General features: G+C 34.1%; 1 protein-coding gene across 1 annotated transcript; it reads left to right on the top strand.

Moving 5' to 3' along the window:
* Nucleotides 1-4,700: 4,700 nt before the first annotated feature.
* LOC128228069 (mitochondrial outer membrane protein SLC25A46-like) lies at nucleotides 4,701-18,046 on the top strand. Its single transcript, XM_052939153.1, has 9 exons — nucleotides 4,701-4,878; nucleotides 5,692-5,737; nucleotides 6,388-6,445; nucleotides 7,268-7,342; nucleotides 8,444-8,544; nucleotides 9,367-9,423; nucleotides 9,784-9,841; nucleotides 10,352-10,564; nucleotides 12,991-18,046. Exons 1-9 carry the CDS (start codon nucleotides 4,752-4,754, stop codon nucleotides 13,384-13,386), a joined length of 1,131 nt encoding a protein of 376 aa, XP_052795113.1. The 5' UTR covers nucleotides 4,701-4,751; the 3' UTR covers nucleotides 13,387-18,046.
* The last annotated feature ends 441 nt before the right edge of the window (nucleotides 18,047-18,487 follow it).

Here is an 18,487-nt window from a genome sequence, read left to right as displayed (position 1 = left end):
CTGCAGAGATTTTTATCGGTGATAATTATTTTCAGGTAAACGGAGGCCCTGTCACTTCCAATGACAACACCATGTCACAAGGCCCTTCATTAAGAAATCTATCTCCTCGGTATCATTTATTTCGAAAATTATCTCCACTTAGATCTGCAGAGCTTGAAATGAGCAGACGACAATTTTAAGACTCCACCATTTGTCTGCCACCTGTGGTTTTAGGGCATTTGGGGCTTAAATGCTCATCAAATCTCATTTAACTACCACTAATTTGTTCTCAAAAATAATAAAATTGCTCAAGTTTCAGAGCCTGAAACTCTTTTTAGTGCCTAAAGGTCTGTTCTGTCATGTTTTACAAGGGTATTATTTCAGCACAAAAATATTTGAGCTATTACATTTTATCAATAATCCATGACTGAGGGTGTTAAAATTCCCTCCCTTAAAAGCCACCAATTTTCTATTCGAATCCTATGTAAAAAATAATATGGTAGTATACTAGCTGTTTGTAGCGTTCGCAAATTTTATAATGCCAAATTTTGAGTTTCTGCGAAATGTACCACCCTTTTTACTCCCCAGTACTATACTACTTCTGATTACCATGCCCCAGTAATGGGTTGGGGTAGGGGATTTAGGGGGTTTACCCTCATTTCTTCAGCATAATAATAATTATATTAACACCAGTTTTACAATGCTCGCACAGCTGAAAAGAAACATTGTGTCTCATTTTAAAAGGTAAACATTCTATTTAAAAGAAAAAGTTGTGAAATGTTTACCCAACAGTATACACAAAAACAGCAAGTCCCTTAACTTTACATTTAATTTTTGTCAAATTACGCCTATTATTCTCTTGAAAAATGCAGACTATTGAGGAAATTATGAAGAAAAAAAATCCACACTATGGTAAAAGAAAAGTTTAGGGTCGGTAGGAAGAATTAGCTTCCATCGGGATAGTGGAGACATTTTTCACACCTAAACCAATCAGGTTAAACACAGCTTATAAATGTTTTAAAAATTACCATTATTTCTTGGCAATACCAGCTTCCATTATCTTTGCCATGGCGCAGGGGGGTTAATTCTGGACCTTCAGATAAGGACTTTGACATACTTAGTCGCTGCTGTAGCTATCCACTGCAACTGTTGTTTCTTTTAGAGTAAAATTTTAACATAACCTGAAAAATAATGTAAACATACAGTTTACTGTAAAACATCGTTAAGTGTTTAAAATTTATAGAAAGACATGTATATATGTAAATTTGACAAAAAATCTAAGTCAAGAAATAAAAAACAGCAAGTGGATTGAAATTACACATAATTGAACAATGCAAATACTTTTTTATTCAAATCTAAATATTTTTTTAGATTTTTACAGTTTCCTATGTTGTTTTCTTTCCCTTTTTAAAAAAAAGATAAACAGATAAAAAATCATAAAATAATTACTTTTTTGCAGACAAAGCTGACAGATAATTGTGATGTATGCTCCTAAAAAGAGTGGTCAGTAATAAAAACCAACTGACCATAGCTGGACAAATTATTAGTTTTCAATTAAATCACTTAGTGAAATGACTTCACCCGCCATTAGGTTCCGTCTCCAAAATTGATTTAGTGGGCTAATATTTGAAATCAATGAGACAATGGCCATGCTTTGGGGCAGATAGGGCAAAAAATATCAGATTTTCATCCATGTGACTCATAGAAGGGATGTCTCCCATATTTTAATAAAAGCTGCACTCTCACAGATTGGTAGTTTTGACATACCCAGTATTTTAAATTTAAGTCAGAATCAGCTGAATTTGGCATCAATGCCTTAACTTTTGTCATATAAGATAACTCACCAAAGAACAGATCTTAATTATTTGGAAAACTGCAGAAAAATTTCAGTTTCCTTAAAGTGTTAGTAATGCTTTTAGCCATATATATGAATTTTAAGAATGTAAATATGAAAAACTGAGGTGTGATCTTTTGTCAGCAGTCTTATATATCACTTAAATCCAGACAATTTTCCGCAAAAAATGGATCATTCCAAGACAAAAAAAAGTTGTCAAAACGGTCAATCTGTGAGAGTGCAGCTTTAAACACATGCTTTTGGTCTTAATTGCAAGAATCAATTGTACAAAGATAAAATAAGTTCTGTTATATATAATATACATATGATTTTGTACAGACCAAGAAAATGTAATTTTTGGGGCAAGTGTAGACCAGGACATAATATTTACAGATATGCTTATTTTATATAAATCAAACTTTATTTCTTTTCTTTTTTCTACAACGGCATTTAGCAATACAGAGTAATTCCATTGCACCATATAATATATGGCACTGTTTTTATTAATTTAATTTTTGCAATAAAGCTTAGTACAATGCTTTATCAAACTGTTTATTTGTGTGAGACTGTGTAAGACAAAACACATGATTACTTAATTATGCTTCTTGTATTGTTAATATATTGTATTATACTAAAAAGTTTCACTTGGGATTTAGATCCACAAAGGTATTGTATGTACATAATTTTCTTAGATCGTTGATGCATGAGCCAACCCCACCTCCTTAGTAAATCCCCGCCCCTGAAAACAAATGTGCAAAGGAGAATTTAAAACCATCCTTGGGCCAATTTCATTCAAGGTTTTTATTTGTAACTTCAATAACCTTCCTTCTCTATAAATGTCACCAATGGCAACACCGTCTCCGTGGCCTAGTGGATAAGCGTCCGCCTACGGAGCGGGAGGTCGTGGGTTCGATCCCTGGCCGCGTCATACCAAAAGACGTTAAAAGTTGGTACAAGTAGCTCCCTTGCCTGGCGCTTGGCATTTAAAGGGTAGTGCTTGGAAAAGTGGTGTACTCAGTACTGGTTTAACCCAGGAAAGTTGTACCCCGTGTATCGGTGCTTTACACCGAGCACGTAAAAGAACCAAGGAGTCTCTTCGAAAAAGAGCTAGGGTCTCGCACCCGGACTTCCTTGTATCCCACCACTGTCTCTTCAGCATGCTGTCCCTTCAGCAAAAACAAAGGACCCCGTTGGAAATAAGTGCTTGCACTTTCACAGGTTATCCTTGATCGCAAGGTCTAAAGAAATACATACATACATACATACATACAAACACAGTGGCCAAAAAATAAAATTTTGCTTTTATTTTCTTTTTCCTGAACTTTTTTTGACTTATGTTCACTTCACCCAAATATGAAGCAAAATAACGAAAATATATGACACAAAGAAAATAATTAAATCTTAGTTCAGTGTCCTTAGTCATATATATTTAATAGAAATGGGCACCTCACCCAAAACAAAATAGGGATGCTACATCGTCACCTTAGTGCATTATCTCAATATTTAATATAATGTATAATAATAGTGCAATAACTCAATATCTGCTTCTATATCTATATGGAGTTATTGAGTTATTGCACTAAAGTGACGACATGTAAGAATTAGTACTTATAAAGGTATGACGTCACCATTGCGTCATATGTACTTCCGTTGTGTGGAAAATTCTCAATAAAAAAATAATGTTTTCATGACTGATAGACATGTTTTCACATGCTCAATACACTGTAAATCAAAAATATCCTTATTCCTGAAACTTTTATACCTTAAGTATCTATTAATGCTTGATTTATCATTTAGAATAGAGATTTAAGCATAAACTGCTGCCCTATAGTTGAAAGGTAATTTTGGAAGAACTGTCATGGCGGACTGTGGAATTTTGAGAGTTTGTTTTTCAAGTGGAGAGATTTTTCTTAGGAATAACTTGACCCCCCTTTTTTATTGGCTTAAAAGGTAATTTAAAGCTTGTACTCTAAGAATATATATGTTTATCATAGTCTGCATTCGCTCGAAATGCCTTAAAATGTTGTCTAAAATTAGTCATTTCACATTGAATTATAGAGGAAATAACAATGGTGGTGTGTAACCTAAATTAAAAGAAAAAGGGCACCAAGGGAGAATAATCTTCCTTATATTCGAATAAAATGAACTTGGATTGTCTTCTCTTTATGGGCACAGTTTCTGCCTTAGAGCAGTCACAGATGCATAATAATGAGTGCTACAGTAAAGTGTGAAAACCAACACTCATCAGCTTTTACACAGTAAAAGGGGGCATAACTCACCTATTATTAAAGCCAGAGTTATTGCCTTCAGAGTTATGGCCTTTCTGTGCACAAGGACATATTATCATCATGTGTACTAAGTCTCAGTTTATTTGAATTTTGACAACTTTTGAGATATGGGCGATGTTATTTTATTTTTTTTGCATGAAGATGCTGCCATCACCATATGTAATTGACAATATCTCCGCTTTTTTCAAAAGCAGACCAGCTTAAAATAAGTGTGTAACACTTTTTTACATAGTGGTCTGGATATATGAGGTAGGAGCGTGGTTAGAGTTTGCAACGTTCAGTACGCAGACACTCAAAATTGATTTAAGTATCTTACTGAATCATACTTATTTTTTAAGGCAAGCTGGATTCGGGAAGAAAATGGAGGAGTTTACCATACTCAGCGGAGAAGGTGGCCTGAAGGAGTTTACACCCTTAGAAATAAATACATGCACGGACCTACAAACTTGCTTTATAGGACATAAAACATTTAACTGTATTTGAAACTTTTTATATAGCTAACTTACCCCTCGTCGGCAACTTGTGCGCGTCGGCAACTTGCACAAGTTGCACGACAAAATCAACACGCCATTTGGAAAAGCGCCGAATGTATCCGCATCGTTTGACCTTAGAGTTACCTCCCTTTTCGATGGACTGGAAACATTGGGGAAATGAGTGAAAAGTTTGAAACATTCGACAGTCCTAGGCGAAAGCCGCAAGCAAGTGGCAGCGACAGCCTGCTGTATTCCGGGAGCCATCAACATGTTCCGTATCAGAGACCACCCGAGCCGAAACAGGGTAAAGAAACATTGAAATCTTCGACCTGTCAAAATACGTCATATATTTTCGCGACCTGTCAAAATTCTCAATGTTAAGGTTTGCATCAGAGAGAGGACTTTGCAATGTTAACCAGTAATGTTGCATTTGCATTTTCCTGTTTGATTAAAATTAATGTGTTATGTTTTTTCACTTGTTTAATTAGCATTTCATTGAATTTATTTATTTTTATTTTTTTTAGTGTTTTTTTTTTACATGCTTTTACCAAGCACCCTTGTCAAGATGTCTGCTCATGGATTTAAGACCATACCGTATTGCAGTTGCATTAAAGGAACACCCCATTGTCACAAATACTGAAGTTATATCTCAATCTCAACTCATTTTACCATATAATGCACCAGTCATTTGTAACCACGGCCCCCCCAGGTCCGGGGAATAGCCGGGACTTTGACTTTCGGTCCAGCCAACCCCGGGTAAAATCCCCACCCTGCTGGGACGAACTGATGGTTAAACCCCGGCCAAATGCCTCCGCACCCCAGAGACTATATAAGGCCCAATCTCGGCTTAATTTGGCGCTATAACAAAACACCGCGGTCACATGGCCCTGCTGGGCCACCTGGAAAGTAAAAACACGGCCCTTTTCCCAAGCTATCCCCGGTGGGCCGTGGTTACAATTGACTGGTGCATAAGAGAATTGCATGGTTAAAAATCTTGTAAAGGGCCGGAAAAAACAACACTGTGAGTGCTTTAAAAACAGGTTGATACCTTTAAAACTACAGGAACAATATCAATAATCAATACAATAACTGTTATTCCTTGAGTTTTTCATTGCAGCCGATCAATTTCCGAAAGCTGCTGGGGCTGTCATTGGACATGCAAGGTAATCCCTGTGTTTTATGACTGAAAGGGCATTGTTCCGAAATATTCCATATTCCAAGTATACTCCTTGTGGAGTGATGCAATCAATAGATGATGTTATTTTCATTATTATTGTGTAATGCTGTGATTTAAGTGCACCTGTAGACAAATTGCAAGTTTTAAGCACATTCTTATAGCAGCCAGGAACTTTATAAGAACTCATGTGACTTCGACACACTTAAAATATATAGTGGAGAAAAACCAAGCCATTTTCTATTTTCCAAGTCGCAGTTGAAATTCCACATTGTTGAAATCATCTTCTAAAAAGTGACACCGAACAGTGTGTTAACATAAATGAATGTTTTATTTTCATTTTTAATGAATAATTTTTAAGAATTAGAATGTTGTCCAAGTTAGATAATGTTTGAATTTAGTTTTAAAGATGTTGAATAATATAAATTTATAAATTCTACTTTGAAAGAAAACTTGAAATTTCAGTACCCTTTTGAATCATTTTCACATATATCTTCCTATTTCATCATTATCACCATATGTTACAATTATTTTCAATACATTTCTGTCTTAAAAATGTATGTGTTTATTCATTTAATTTATCAATCTGACAATGATAATTAATATTGCCACCTAATTTGAGAGCTTTCTTCACCACAGTGTTTGGATTTTCGAAACCATGGCACACCCCTTCATTGTCTTCAGGAGATCATGTCAGGTATTTTTTCATCAGGTCCTAGAATTGTAGTTTTCTCAAAGAAATGTTTTAGCGTTTTCGTTTTTCATAGAAAAATGGCCGAGGGTATGTCATAGTCTTGGTGTTGCTGTTTTCATCAGTTTTGTTGTGCAAAAACTTGTTCATAACTTCAAAAACATTCAAAATGTTAAAAATGAAGCTTCGTACACGTTGCCAGAGACAAAACAATTGTATATAGCTTAAGCTAGGTCCATTACACTGGCTAAAAAAATTGTTGAGTTATGTGCTTTGATTAATGGATGAGTGTTGGGTTGTCACTATGCAGCCAGTGTTTTTGTACAGCCCTTTTTGGGGTCGGATTTGGCCCCTTCCCCCTCCTGAAAAGGTATTATAATATATTTTTCCCAACCGAAGGAAAAAAACATTATTTTGTTAAAAAAAATTATGACAGCTGACGCCTTAACATATAGCGAATGTACATGAAGCATTTAAGTCCAATTTATGAATATGTTGATAGGTTTGTTAAATAAAAGGTTTGAAAACAAGTTGAACAGTATATGAATCATGTTCGTATTTTCCCCTTTTGCCAAAATGACTATATTTTTGCCCTATCAATGGGCCCTGCCACCTTCCCCTCAAAAGGGGAAAAAAATACTGGCACTCTGGTTGATTATTGTATGGACATAATATCCTATTCTTATGTCAGTAAAACATAAAAACTTAAATAGAATATATCAAACAGTCTGTATTTATAAAAAATAAAATAATCTTAGTTAATAATTACTTTTACTCCCAACTTTCCAGTTTATGTGCAACTGATGACCAATTGTGTTTTGATTTCAGATCAGTCCAGGATCTACATACCATTTGACACCTTTCACTGTTCCAACAGTTGGCTTTCAGCTTAGCAGAAATAAGGTACTTAAAACTCATAGGTATTCCATATATACTGTCAATATTCTTTTAAATGCAATATATATATATATATATATAAAACAATACATAGTGCCTTGAGATCACACAAAGTTCTGAACATATTTAGAAACTGTGGATTTCAGAATGATGTAAATGAAAGAAAACCAATAAATCTCATATATGTGAGGAATTACAAAGATTGATGCTTAGAATTGAGATAAAATATTACATAGATAATGGAATCCAAAATATTTGTGATTTTTGTTTTAAAATTTTATCCTGATCTCACTTTCAAACATCAGCACACACAGGTATGGACACTATTTCAACTACGTTATTTCTGAAATGACATTACAATCGCATACAATTTTGTGCGCTTATCTGAAGCTATAATGTTTTAATGTCATGTTATATCCTGTTTAGGCATACATTAAAAAGAAAAATTGTTGGTTTTAATGTATTATCCCACTATGTTTCAGCTTGTGAACATCAAAAGTAAATATTTCAGTGCTAAAATAATGCTTATGATGCTTACTCTGAGAAAAGTTATGATCGTGCACTGAAACATACAATTATCCTCCTTATCATCGTTCTTTCACCCTTAGGCCTAAAAAAAATAATACATTTGGTTCGGGTTACCCGACCCTACCTACGGAATAGGCGCCGACCCTACCGTTTTTATAGTCAGTTTGAAAAAAAATTGAAAAACTTTAAAAAAAAATATTTTTTTTTTTTTAAATATGGTGTTAAAAACCTTAAATGCTTTTTACAGGAGATAACTTTAACACCATTCTCCAATGATGAAAATGACATTCTTATATAAAGCCTATTCAAAAAAAAAAAAAGCCTACCTACCCTACCTATTTTTGAAAAGGATGTTACCCTAACCAAACAATTTTTTTTTTAGGCCTTAGTATAGTGTCCATATATTTACACTCATAATGCACTTTCTTGTATGGACACATATCCTTTTACTTCATTCATATTTTAACTTGACTATTTGTGCATTGACCAAATGTTTTTTATACACTGATTAGACATAATACTAAAGCATTCAACCCTTAGTTGATTATTGTTTAACACAATAAATGTTTTATATTCCAGCCCCCAGCATGGGTGTACAAGGGCTTCATCAGTTCTCTACTGACCCGGGGCATCAACATGTTGACAGAAAATGTCCTCAATGAGGTTACAAACTGGCCATTGTAAGAGTTTTTATGACCACACAAAAGTGTGGGGGGGGGAGGATATAGATTTTCCCTTGCCTGTCTGTGCGTGCATCTGTCCTTAATTCCATCTTGTGTCTATCTGAACTTAAAAACTATATTATCTAGAGTCATCAAGCCTTTGGGGAATGTTAATGGGGTGAGAAGTCATGCGCCTTGAATTTCGTTTCCCGCTTCACTTAGTAAAATCAATTTTTGGCCCTTCATTTGTACTGTAGCCTTATGACTCCTTGTATTTGTGGTGTCACCTGGAAAGTATGGCAAACACATAGGGATTACTTTGTGTGGCGGAGTTTTCATCTGTGTCACACTTGTATCCGATCAATATCTTCTTAACAACTTGGTGAGGAGTATTCCAACTGGGTACACACGTCTTGTCATTGTCAGTAAATGACCTCTGTTGTTTTGAGGGTCAAAGACAACTTCATGGTGAACTTTATTACAAAAATATGGGTGCTTTTGTTTCCAATTAATATCTTTTGAATACCTATGTGTATAGTCTTCAACTTTGGTATGAAAAATGAGCTACATGTAGGTTGAAGATCATGGTTTCCTATTAAAAAAAAAAAAGCGCTCCTGACAGATGACTCATCTTATTCGCAGAATTCGGAATTTTTGGTAAAATCTCTGAAAATATGGGCTAAGTTTATAAATATTAGAATATTAGAATGCCCATTATGCATTCAATATCCTGATAATATCATTAATTAAATGCATATTTCCATTTTAAAATGTATATTTTGTCAGCATTACTTGCGGGTAATATGATTTTGCTACTTCATGGTTTGTTGTTATTTTCAGGGCAGTGTCTGTTTATAGTTCACTGAAGAAACAGTGTTTCCATTTGCTGCTAAAGTGGTAATTAATTTGTTCATTGTTTTGCCTTTCTATCCTACTGGCTAATGATCTTTATTAACTGATTTAAAGAAACATTTTGTTTGCATATTACCCCATTGTAAACAAATATTGTACGAAATTTTCAATGTCAACTGCCAGTGGCAAATTCTGAGCAACCATAATTTAAAAAGTTTCTGCATGTCGTGTCTAATAGTACATCCATTTAATGCCGATGAAATGGTTGAAAGATTAAAAGCAAAAACGAACGAAGATAATCTTAGTGTTGGCTTGAATGTTTCAACACCATCCGATGATCCCATTGCAGCAGACATTGACATAAATACTATGATTTTTCTTATGTTTTTTTCTTCCACATTTCAGGACTGGGTATCTGTTGTGTGCTCCACTGTATATCACGAGCTATGTTGAAACAGTTCAGGTATGCTTATATTGAAATCAGAAAGGGCCCCTTCATTGTGTATTATTTTGAAATGGCATGTTTAAATCTAACATAACACTTTTACTGAGTTTGCAGCTTGATTTTATGGTAAAGTTGAACAAACTTAGGGGCCGATCCAGAATTTTAAGTTAGAGGGGCATAACTTTTATTTTGTTGAAAGTGTTGGCAGGTGGGTTTGGGAGTACCCCCCCAAGAAAATTTTGACAATTTCAAGTCCGAATTCGTGCATTTTGGGTGTATTTTATTACCTTTATCTCTATACCTTGGACCATTTATGGGGTAATTAAGTCGATTGTGCACTCCCCCTCCCCCTGGATCCGTAAGTGAAACTTGCCTCACTGGTTGTGTTTATCCCCTCTGCCCAGGTCAGCAAAGCCAGTGCTCTTTGTATACGGCAGTTGTTAGATGTATGTTTGTTCCAAGAATTACTTCTATATGGTCCACCAATACTTTTGGATGTCAAATATCATGCATTAAATTCCCTTTCAGAGTTTCGGGGCGAACGACTCGCCATCCCTATTTGAGTTTCTCACAGAGGGTTGCAGTCGCCTGTTTGGGCGCACATACCAGCACACATGGATGGTCCCAATGTGGACGCTGCTCGTCCCCACGGCAACGTTTCGATTGTGTCACTATGGAGTACAGCAGGTTACATCGCACCTTGTTTTGAGATACCTGACTGAGGAGAAACAGGCAACAGAGGTGAAAAACTATTTTTCAATTTTTATTTTATCCTAACTGCTGAAAGCATGGTTGAGTGTGGTCTAGTGTCTAACTGTCACCTTAGAGTTTGTTGGTTTGAGCTTGATTAGGGACACATTCTTGGGGGACCTGAAAAAGGACACCGGTAGTGGGCCAGTTCTCATAAAACATTTTAAGTATTTTGTCGAACTTAAGTTATTTTCTCAAGTTAAGTATGATTTAGTAACTCAAAAATATCTTACCGTAAATGACTGGGTATAAGACGATAGGGGGTATTAGACGCAGGGAAAAAAATCTGTGAAAAGTCCGAGAAAAAAACTTTTAATCTATGTTTTTGGTTAAAAGACGCATAGAAAAAATGTCAAAATCGTCCGGCATTTTCTACCACCATGTTTGTTGACAGTGACAAAAAAATTTTTTTCGTGAAAATGGCGATGGTTGTCTTTAAAACCATACAACCATACTGTCGAGAATGAAAAGTTATGTTATGCAAAAAATATTTTGACAGTGCCCAACTTTGCTTTTTTATATGTTAGTTTGATTATTGTTTAATTCAATTTATTATTCAAAATAATATTGAATACCGTAATTCACAAGAGTTCGGACACCATAAATTAATTATTATTTTCGCTCTCCGAATACATAGAAAATTATCATTTTCACATTTTATTTACATGTTTGTTTAACCTGCCTTTTTTCTTCATGTTTGCTTTTTACCACTTATTAATTTATCCGTAGTAATCAATGGTCATAAACTTATTTATTACGCCTATAAGTGTAAATCCTTCATCAAGTTAATTAAAACACCATTTTATACATGCACTGAACTGAATAAACACATTCTATCGGCTTCAGATCAAAGAGTCACACTGTGTGACGTCACATAACTTACAGTTATACCCACGAGGATCTCGTGGAGAGCATGGACATTGCTATGCAGGATTAATGTATAACTGTACGATAATTGCTTCATATAGTCTATAAGTGTGGTACAAGTTTGAAAGCTTATTGGCAGATCGTTTTACAAACATGCCATGTCGATGTTTTCTTAATCCCTTGATTGCCCTTGTTGTTTGTTTAATCCTCAAATAAATATATCACACTTCCTTTTCAACAGGCAATAAATCGTTTAGGATGGGTAGTAACTAATTAAATTGTCACAGTGGTGTATACGGTTAGGTAATCTAGCCATGCATTGTAAAGATAAAAATCAATAATCTTCGTCTGTGAAACTTGGTAACTATGAAAGTTATGATTGATGTCCTTTGGGTGTCCGAAAATTAGGTACGCAAAATAAATTATGGGTGTCCAAATATTTAGAGTGTCCGACCTCTTAGGTCAATTACGATAACTTTAATCGAAATATATTTTTGTTGAAATTATAAACCTCTTACGATATACCGTATCCCGATCTTCAACTGCCGTTTTAACCCGTATATACTCGATCAATATGACGCGAGTAACATCCCTTTCTACATAAATCTAAACAAACTCTCGGCTTGAAATTGACCTCAGAAAAAAAGTTCAAAAAATTGTTACTGGGTATTATACGCAGGCATTTTTTTGCATCAAAATCTGAGGAAAAAAAGTGCGTCTAATACCCAGTCATTTACGGTAAATACTTTATTTCACTGATTTTATTGAAAATGCTTTTATGTTAAAAACACTAATACTTTTCTTTTTAGTAAGATTATGTTATTTTTAGGGAGTTGACTTAAAGCTGCACTCTCACTGCACTTTTTTATTTTTTGTCTTGGAATGAGTAAATTTTTGCATAAATATCTGCTAACCTGTGATAAAAGACTGTTGGCAAAAGATCAGATCACAGATTTTCATATTTCCGTTTGAAAATTAATGTTTTATGGCTTAAACCGTAATTAACGGTTTAAGAAAAATGCATGAAACATCAAATTTTGAACTTGAATATAAAAATCTGTCATCTAATTTTTTGTCAGCAATCTTATATAACTGGTTTCCATGGATTTTGGCTTGTTTCAAGACAAAAAATAAAGTTGTCAAAACGTTCAATCTGTGAGAGTGCAGCTTTAAGTTAAGAAATTACTTAAGATGTCTTATGAATACCGGCCCTTGTTTCTTTCCAGTAACAAAAACTTCATCACTCAGATCAGCTTAATAATGTTTTTTTCACAGTCTAGCTAAATAAATTTGTGTATACAAAAGTATGGGTTGTTACTAGTATTTTCGTACTTCAATTTTTCATCTGTGGTATTTTCTAAGACATTTTTAATGCTGAATATGATTCCTACCATGATTCCAATGTTTCACAACTACTTGGATTTGTCCTTCAGTTCATCGAAAGTGATACAATTATTACAATACATAACATTTTATAAGATGACGAAGTGTTATTACTTCTAACCTTGTAACCATGATAAAATTCAATGTTATAACATTCAATGTTTCAGATGCAGGACGATTCATCCGTGGATTATGTAAAGCAAACGCATCATGAGCAGATATATCCCGGACTGGTTGCAAATTTTGTTAGCTTTCTTGTGGCAGACATAGTCATGTTTCCGTGTGAAACAGTATTGCACAGACTCTATATCCAAGGCACGAGAGTTCTTACAGACAATATGGACCATGGTCGTGAAGTTTTAGGTGTTCATTTTCGATATAACGGGATCTTTGACTGCTTTTGGCAGATTCTACGCGACGAGGGAATGAATGCGTTCTTTCGAGGATTTGGAGCGCTGATGTTGCAATATTCTTGTCATTTTATCGGATTAAGACTTATAAGTTATGCGTTAGAAAGTGTATCTGTTGGAATGAAGAGAAATGTGGCGGCAAGAAAGCGATGAAATGATGAAAGTACAAGAAAAGGGGTTTTGAAGTTGTAGATAAACAAAGAACGTTTACTTTTGATCATCAATAGTTTAAGGTGATAAGTAAACAGAGACTGTGTTTATTTGTCATTTGAGATGGAATTATTATGATGTTAAGCGGAGACTTTCTCAGACATAGGCCATGATTAAAAACAGTCTCAAGTCCAAGTCTAGATTCAGAAACACATTTATTAAAGTTGCACTCTTACTCCCAAATAAGATTTACCACAATTCATAATATTGTTTAAATATTCCATAAGGGATGGATAAATGTCAAAAACAATGGTTCTGATGAAGGATACCGAGTTCAATTGGAAACAAATGAGCATAAAACACATTATTTCTACCTTATGACACTAAAGTAGATCACAGTAAATCTTTTAGCATTCACCAATCATTTAATAGTTTTGCGCTTAAATACACAGTTACAATCTTGTTATCAGTAATTAATAGTTTCCATAAGTGCATTACTTAGTAAGTAGTTAAAGGTTTGTCAGTCAAAATTAATATTTGTAATACATGTGAATGTATTGATTTTGAATAAGAGTGTCACTTTAAATTACAAAGAATCATCTTTATTCCATTTGTTAAAACAAAAATAAATGTGAATAATTGTACAATTTCGTATAATGATTACTTTCAGCAAATTTCATCATGAAAACTCAGCTAGAAAAAAAGTTACAATGAAATGAAGATTTGCAGTTTTGCTATTTGAGTCTGAACTCATGTATGAGACTTTTTTAAATTATGGCTCATGGTGGGTTGGAGGTTGTTTGCCATAAGTGGCCAGAATAATCCATTTGATTCTACAATCATGTGCTATTATTTATTGACAAATATAATCCCTTTAACGTTAATTGCACCAGTGCCATGGTAATTCATCTTCCTACAAGCTGTTTATACTTTTCAGTTGGAACCTGTTGACTCAATATCCCTGGAACCATAAAAATACTTTGAGCCTCGCGAAAATTGAGCCAAGCAGGAATGCTTACAAAAAAGTTAATAAAAAAAGGTCCTTGACATCCAGTAAATCTAGCCAAGTGATATCGTGTCAATGGGTTTCGACTGTATAATTGAACCAAATGATCACATTCATTGTGTTGAAATGACCCTTGTTAAGATCCAAATAATCGTATGCAAATACTTTCTTCATTGTAAGAAAATTGATTTATTTCATGATTTCCGGTGTGTTTTTAGCTCGACTATTCGAAGAATAAGGAGAGCTATACTACTCACCCTGGCAACGGCTTTGGCGTCACACCTTGGTTAAGGTTTTGCATGTAAGAACCTTTAAGTCATTATCTCAGGGAATACATCAGTTATTGCATTGAAACTTTGGATATGTATTCCCAACTATCTTACATACTAAATAAATGAAGTTAGATAACAATTATTTGAAAATAATGCAAATAATAGGTCTTTATTATTCGACTTCTTGTCAAATTCTTGTTAAGGTTTTGCATGTAAGCACACATAGGTTAATATCTCAGCAACTACTTGAGGTATTGCATTGATACTTGATACAATGGTACTAAACCATCCAACCTACTAAATTAACCAAGTTAGATAACTCTAGTTTGCATTTAATGCAAATAATTTCCCTTTATTATTCGACTTAGAAATTCTGGTTAAGGTTTTGCGTGTAAGCACACATAGGTTAATATCTCAGCAACTACTTGAGGTATTGAATTGAGACTTTATACAATGGTAGTCAACCATCCAACCTACTTAATTAATCAAGTTAGATAACTCTAGTTTGCATTTAATGCAAAATAATTTCCCTTTCTTATTCGACTTAGAAATTCTGGTTAAGGTTTTGCATGTAACCACATTTAAGTTAATATCTCAGCAAATATATCATGTATTGCATTGAAACATTAGATATGTATTCCCAGATAACACTTTTTTTGAATATAATGCAAATTATGGGCCTTTATTATTTGACTGAGAAATTCTGGTTAAGGTTTGCATGTAAGCACACATAGGTTAATATCTCAGCAATTACTTGATGGATTGCATTGAGACTTGATACAATGGTACTCAACCATCTACTTAAATAACCAAGGAAGATAACTCCAGTTTGCATCAAATTAAAATAATGGCCCCTTTTTTATTCGACATAGAAATTCTGGTTAAGGTTTTGCATGTAACCACTTTTAAGTCAATACCTCAGCGAATACATCATGTATTGCATTGAAACTTTACACACAGGCTCCCATCTATTTAACCTTCTTATTTAATCAAGTAAGATAACTCTATCTTTTATAATATATAATTTTTGCCCCTTTATTATGCGACTTAGAATTTCTGGTTAAGGTCTTGCATGTTAGCACACATAGGATAATATCTCAGCAACTATTTGATGTATTGCATTGAGACTTTATACAATGGTATTCAACCACCCAACTTAATTGAATAACCAAGTTAGATAGCTGTATTTTTCAAATAATGGCCCTTTATTATTAGACTTAGAAATTCTCGTTAATATTTTGCATGGAACTACATTTATGTTTATATCTCAGCACACCATGTATTGCATTGAAATCTAATCTAACAGTGATCAATGCATGTTTCGCCAAAACTTTTCAATCCTTACATTGAAAAGTGGCGGAATAGTCGAGCGTGCTGTCTCTGTGACAGCTCTTGTTTATATATAACAGTGGATTATATCTGGATAAGCTCATCATTTGAAACAGTGAGTTTATTGAAAAATAATTTCACTGTTTTCAAAGATTTTACCAGATTCATTGTAAAAATAGTAACATAAACGCATACAATGCCGGGAAAAATATGCAATGACGTCATTTGCTTGCATTTTCCGGTATGACATCATTTGGTTGAAAAAATTTGCACAGTTTTCCTATTACATATAAATATCGTTGTTGATTATAAGCATGAAATAAATGGAAGATTTAACTATAAGCATGAAATAAATTGAAAAATTGTTTGTTGCTGTGTAAGATTGCAATATATATCACTTTGTGAACACCAAAAGTACATATTTCCCATGAGGCAAAGCAACTTGTATATTATATTGCTTTTGGTGCTAATTTGGTGAAATATATTGCATATCTTAAACAGAAATAAATTATTATCCTCTATGTGTTTCATTTGTAAGGATGGCTCTTTTAAGTTTAGTAACAACACAAATGAATTTTAATTGCCAGACATGTATTTTTGGCTTATTTGGGATATTTTGCAGTGGACCTTACACTGCATATTTGGATGTGCTACGCCTTAACAATTAAATATTGTGAGTGCATTGTCATGTATTTAGTGTTGTCACATTTGGAGACGAATAAAATTCGTTGTTGACAAAATCCCCCATCCCCCACCCACCAAATTTACATTGAAATACAAAATCCTCACTGTTCCTGACATTTTACTAAATATGTTGCTTAATTTGTGTAATATTACACTTGATTACATTTTACAACAGTTTTACTCCCAAACAATATAAAAGATGGTTTAAATCAATGGAGGGGAGGGAATTTTTCCATCTTGGCAAAATATGGTGGGGTGTGGGGATGGGAATGTGGAGATAGTTTCAAGTTAGTGGTCCCCACTTACTCTGCCTATTCATTCAATAATGTGGTGAAACAAATCTTTTTATATCAGCCTGGCAGCTGCTTAGAGGCTGCAGTCCATGGCATACTAAGCAGATGTGGGGGTAGCGGCCCCCATAATGTCATGATGAAGTGTTTTTACACTCCAAGCCCCAATTTCTCGAAACTTCTTCAGTCAGTTATAACAGGATTAAACTAAGCACTATTTTTGTTTTTATATAATTGCGTAATATTAAGAGTAATTTGCGCAATAATTTTCATTTTCCAAATCAAATTTAAGTATGTATTAAGACTAATTGAAATAAGCCTAAACAGTTTTGAGAAATTGGGGCCAGGGTAACGCTAAACTGGATTTTGTACTTCACTTGTCACATTATATCTCGAAGAGAATGAGACTTGTTCTCTGGTACTTGTTGAACAAGATTCTGGAAACATGTTTTAAGGTTTATGTAGAAGTGTTTTTTTTAACTGCACTCTCACAGATTGACCGTATTGACAACCTTTTTTTATTATTTTCTGTGGAAATGAGCCAATTTTTGTGTATGGCATTTTTTCATATTTACGTTTGAAAATTGATGTTTTATAATTAAAAATGTTATTATTGCTTTTTAAAATGAGTTTTTTGGCAGTTTTCCAAGCAATTTAGATCTGTTCTTAACAGTATTATATGACTGAATTGAAGGCATCGATGCCAAAATCAGCTGATTCTGAGACAAAAAAAAGTCCAAACTGTCAATCTGTGTGAGTGCAGCTTTAAGGATATATTATTTGCGATGCATATTAAGTCATTGGTGCATATTTAAGTATTTTTGTTGTCCATTGCAGTACCTCATTTCATGAAATTCCTGCTTCATATGATTGTATTAATGATTTGTCTTTATTTAATTACCAACCAAATTTGAGTACAATGAAATAATGAAATTGTTGTTAATTTGATTTTTAAGTTTTTGTGATAGAAGTGCTTTATGAATTAATTGTGTTTGTTTCTATTTACATATACTGCAAGCATTCTGTTGTTGATTATTTTAATGAACTTTGTAACTTACTTGTAAAGTAAATTTAAAACCATGGTCTTAATTTGTTTTCATCATCTACGTTGCTTTAGGATACTGGTAACATTCTGAAATCTGCATTATGGCTTGACCTCCCTGTGACGCCATCAAACTTAAACTGTGTTTAAAATGCAATAAATTACATGAGACAGAAGTGACTGCAATACCTGGTCAAATCCAGATATTAGAAGTCTTGAAGAAACACCATGAGATACAAGAGATCCGGGTGCATCCTCTAGCTCTGGCAAGAGACCTATTGGTTATTTAACGTGCTCGGTGTTAAGCACTGATACATGGGATACAACTTTCCTGGGTTGAACCAGTATAGAGTACACCATTTTCCCAGTACTATCCTTTGAATGCTTAGCGCTAAGCAAGGGAGCTACTGGTACCATATTTCCATATTTCGGTTTGACACAGTAAGGGTTTAAACCACCCACCTTTCCCACCTGAAGCAAA

The sequence above is a fragment of the Mya arenaria genome, chromosome 3 (assembly GCF_026914265.1).
Source record: "Mya arenaria isolate MELC-2E11 chromosome 3, ASM2691426v1".
Taxonomy (NCBI): Eukaryota; Metazoa; Mollusca; class Bivalvia; order Myida; family Myidae; genus Mya; species Mya arenaria.
Note: the sequence above shows the minus strand (reverse complement) of the source record. Positions and strands in the feature narration are given on the sequence as shown.

Excerpts from the sequence above, each read along its gene's own strand:
- LOC128228069 (XM_052939153.1), top strand. The coding sequence starts at position 4,752 with ATGAGTGAAAAGTTTGAAACATTCGACAGTCCTAGGCGAAAGCCGCAA. Across the intron at positions 7,343-8,443 it reads TTCAGCTTAGCAGAAATAAG|CCCCCAGCATGGGTGTACAA; the intron begins GTACTTAAAACT and ends TTTATATTCCAG. Across the intron at positions 9,842-10,351 it reads GCTATGTTGAAACAGTTCAG|AGTTTCGGGGCGAACGACTC; the intron begins GTATGCTTATAT and ends ATTCCCTTTCAG.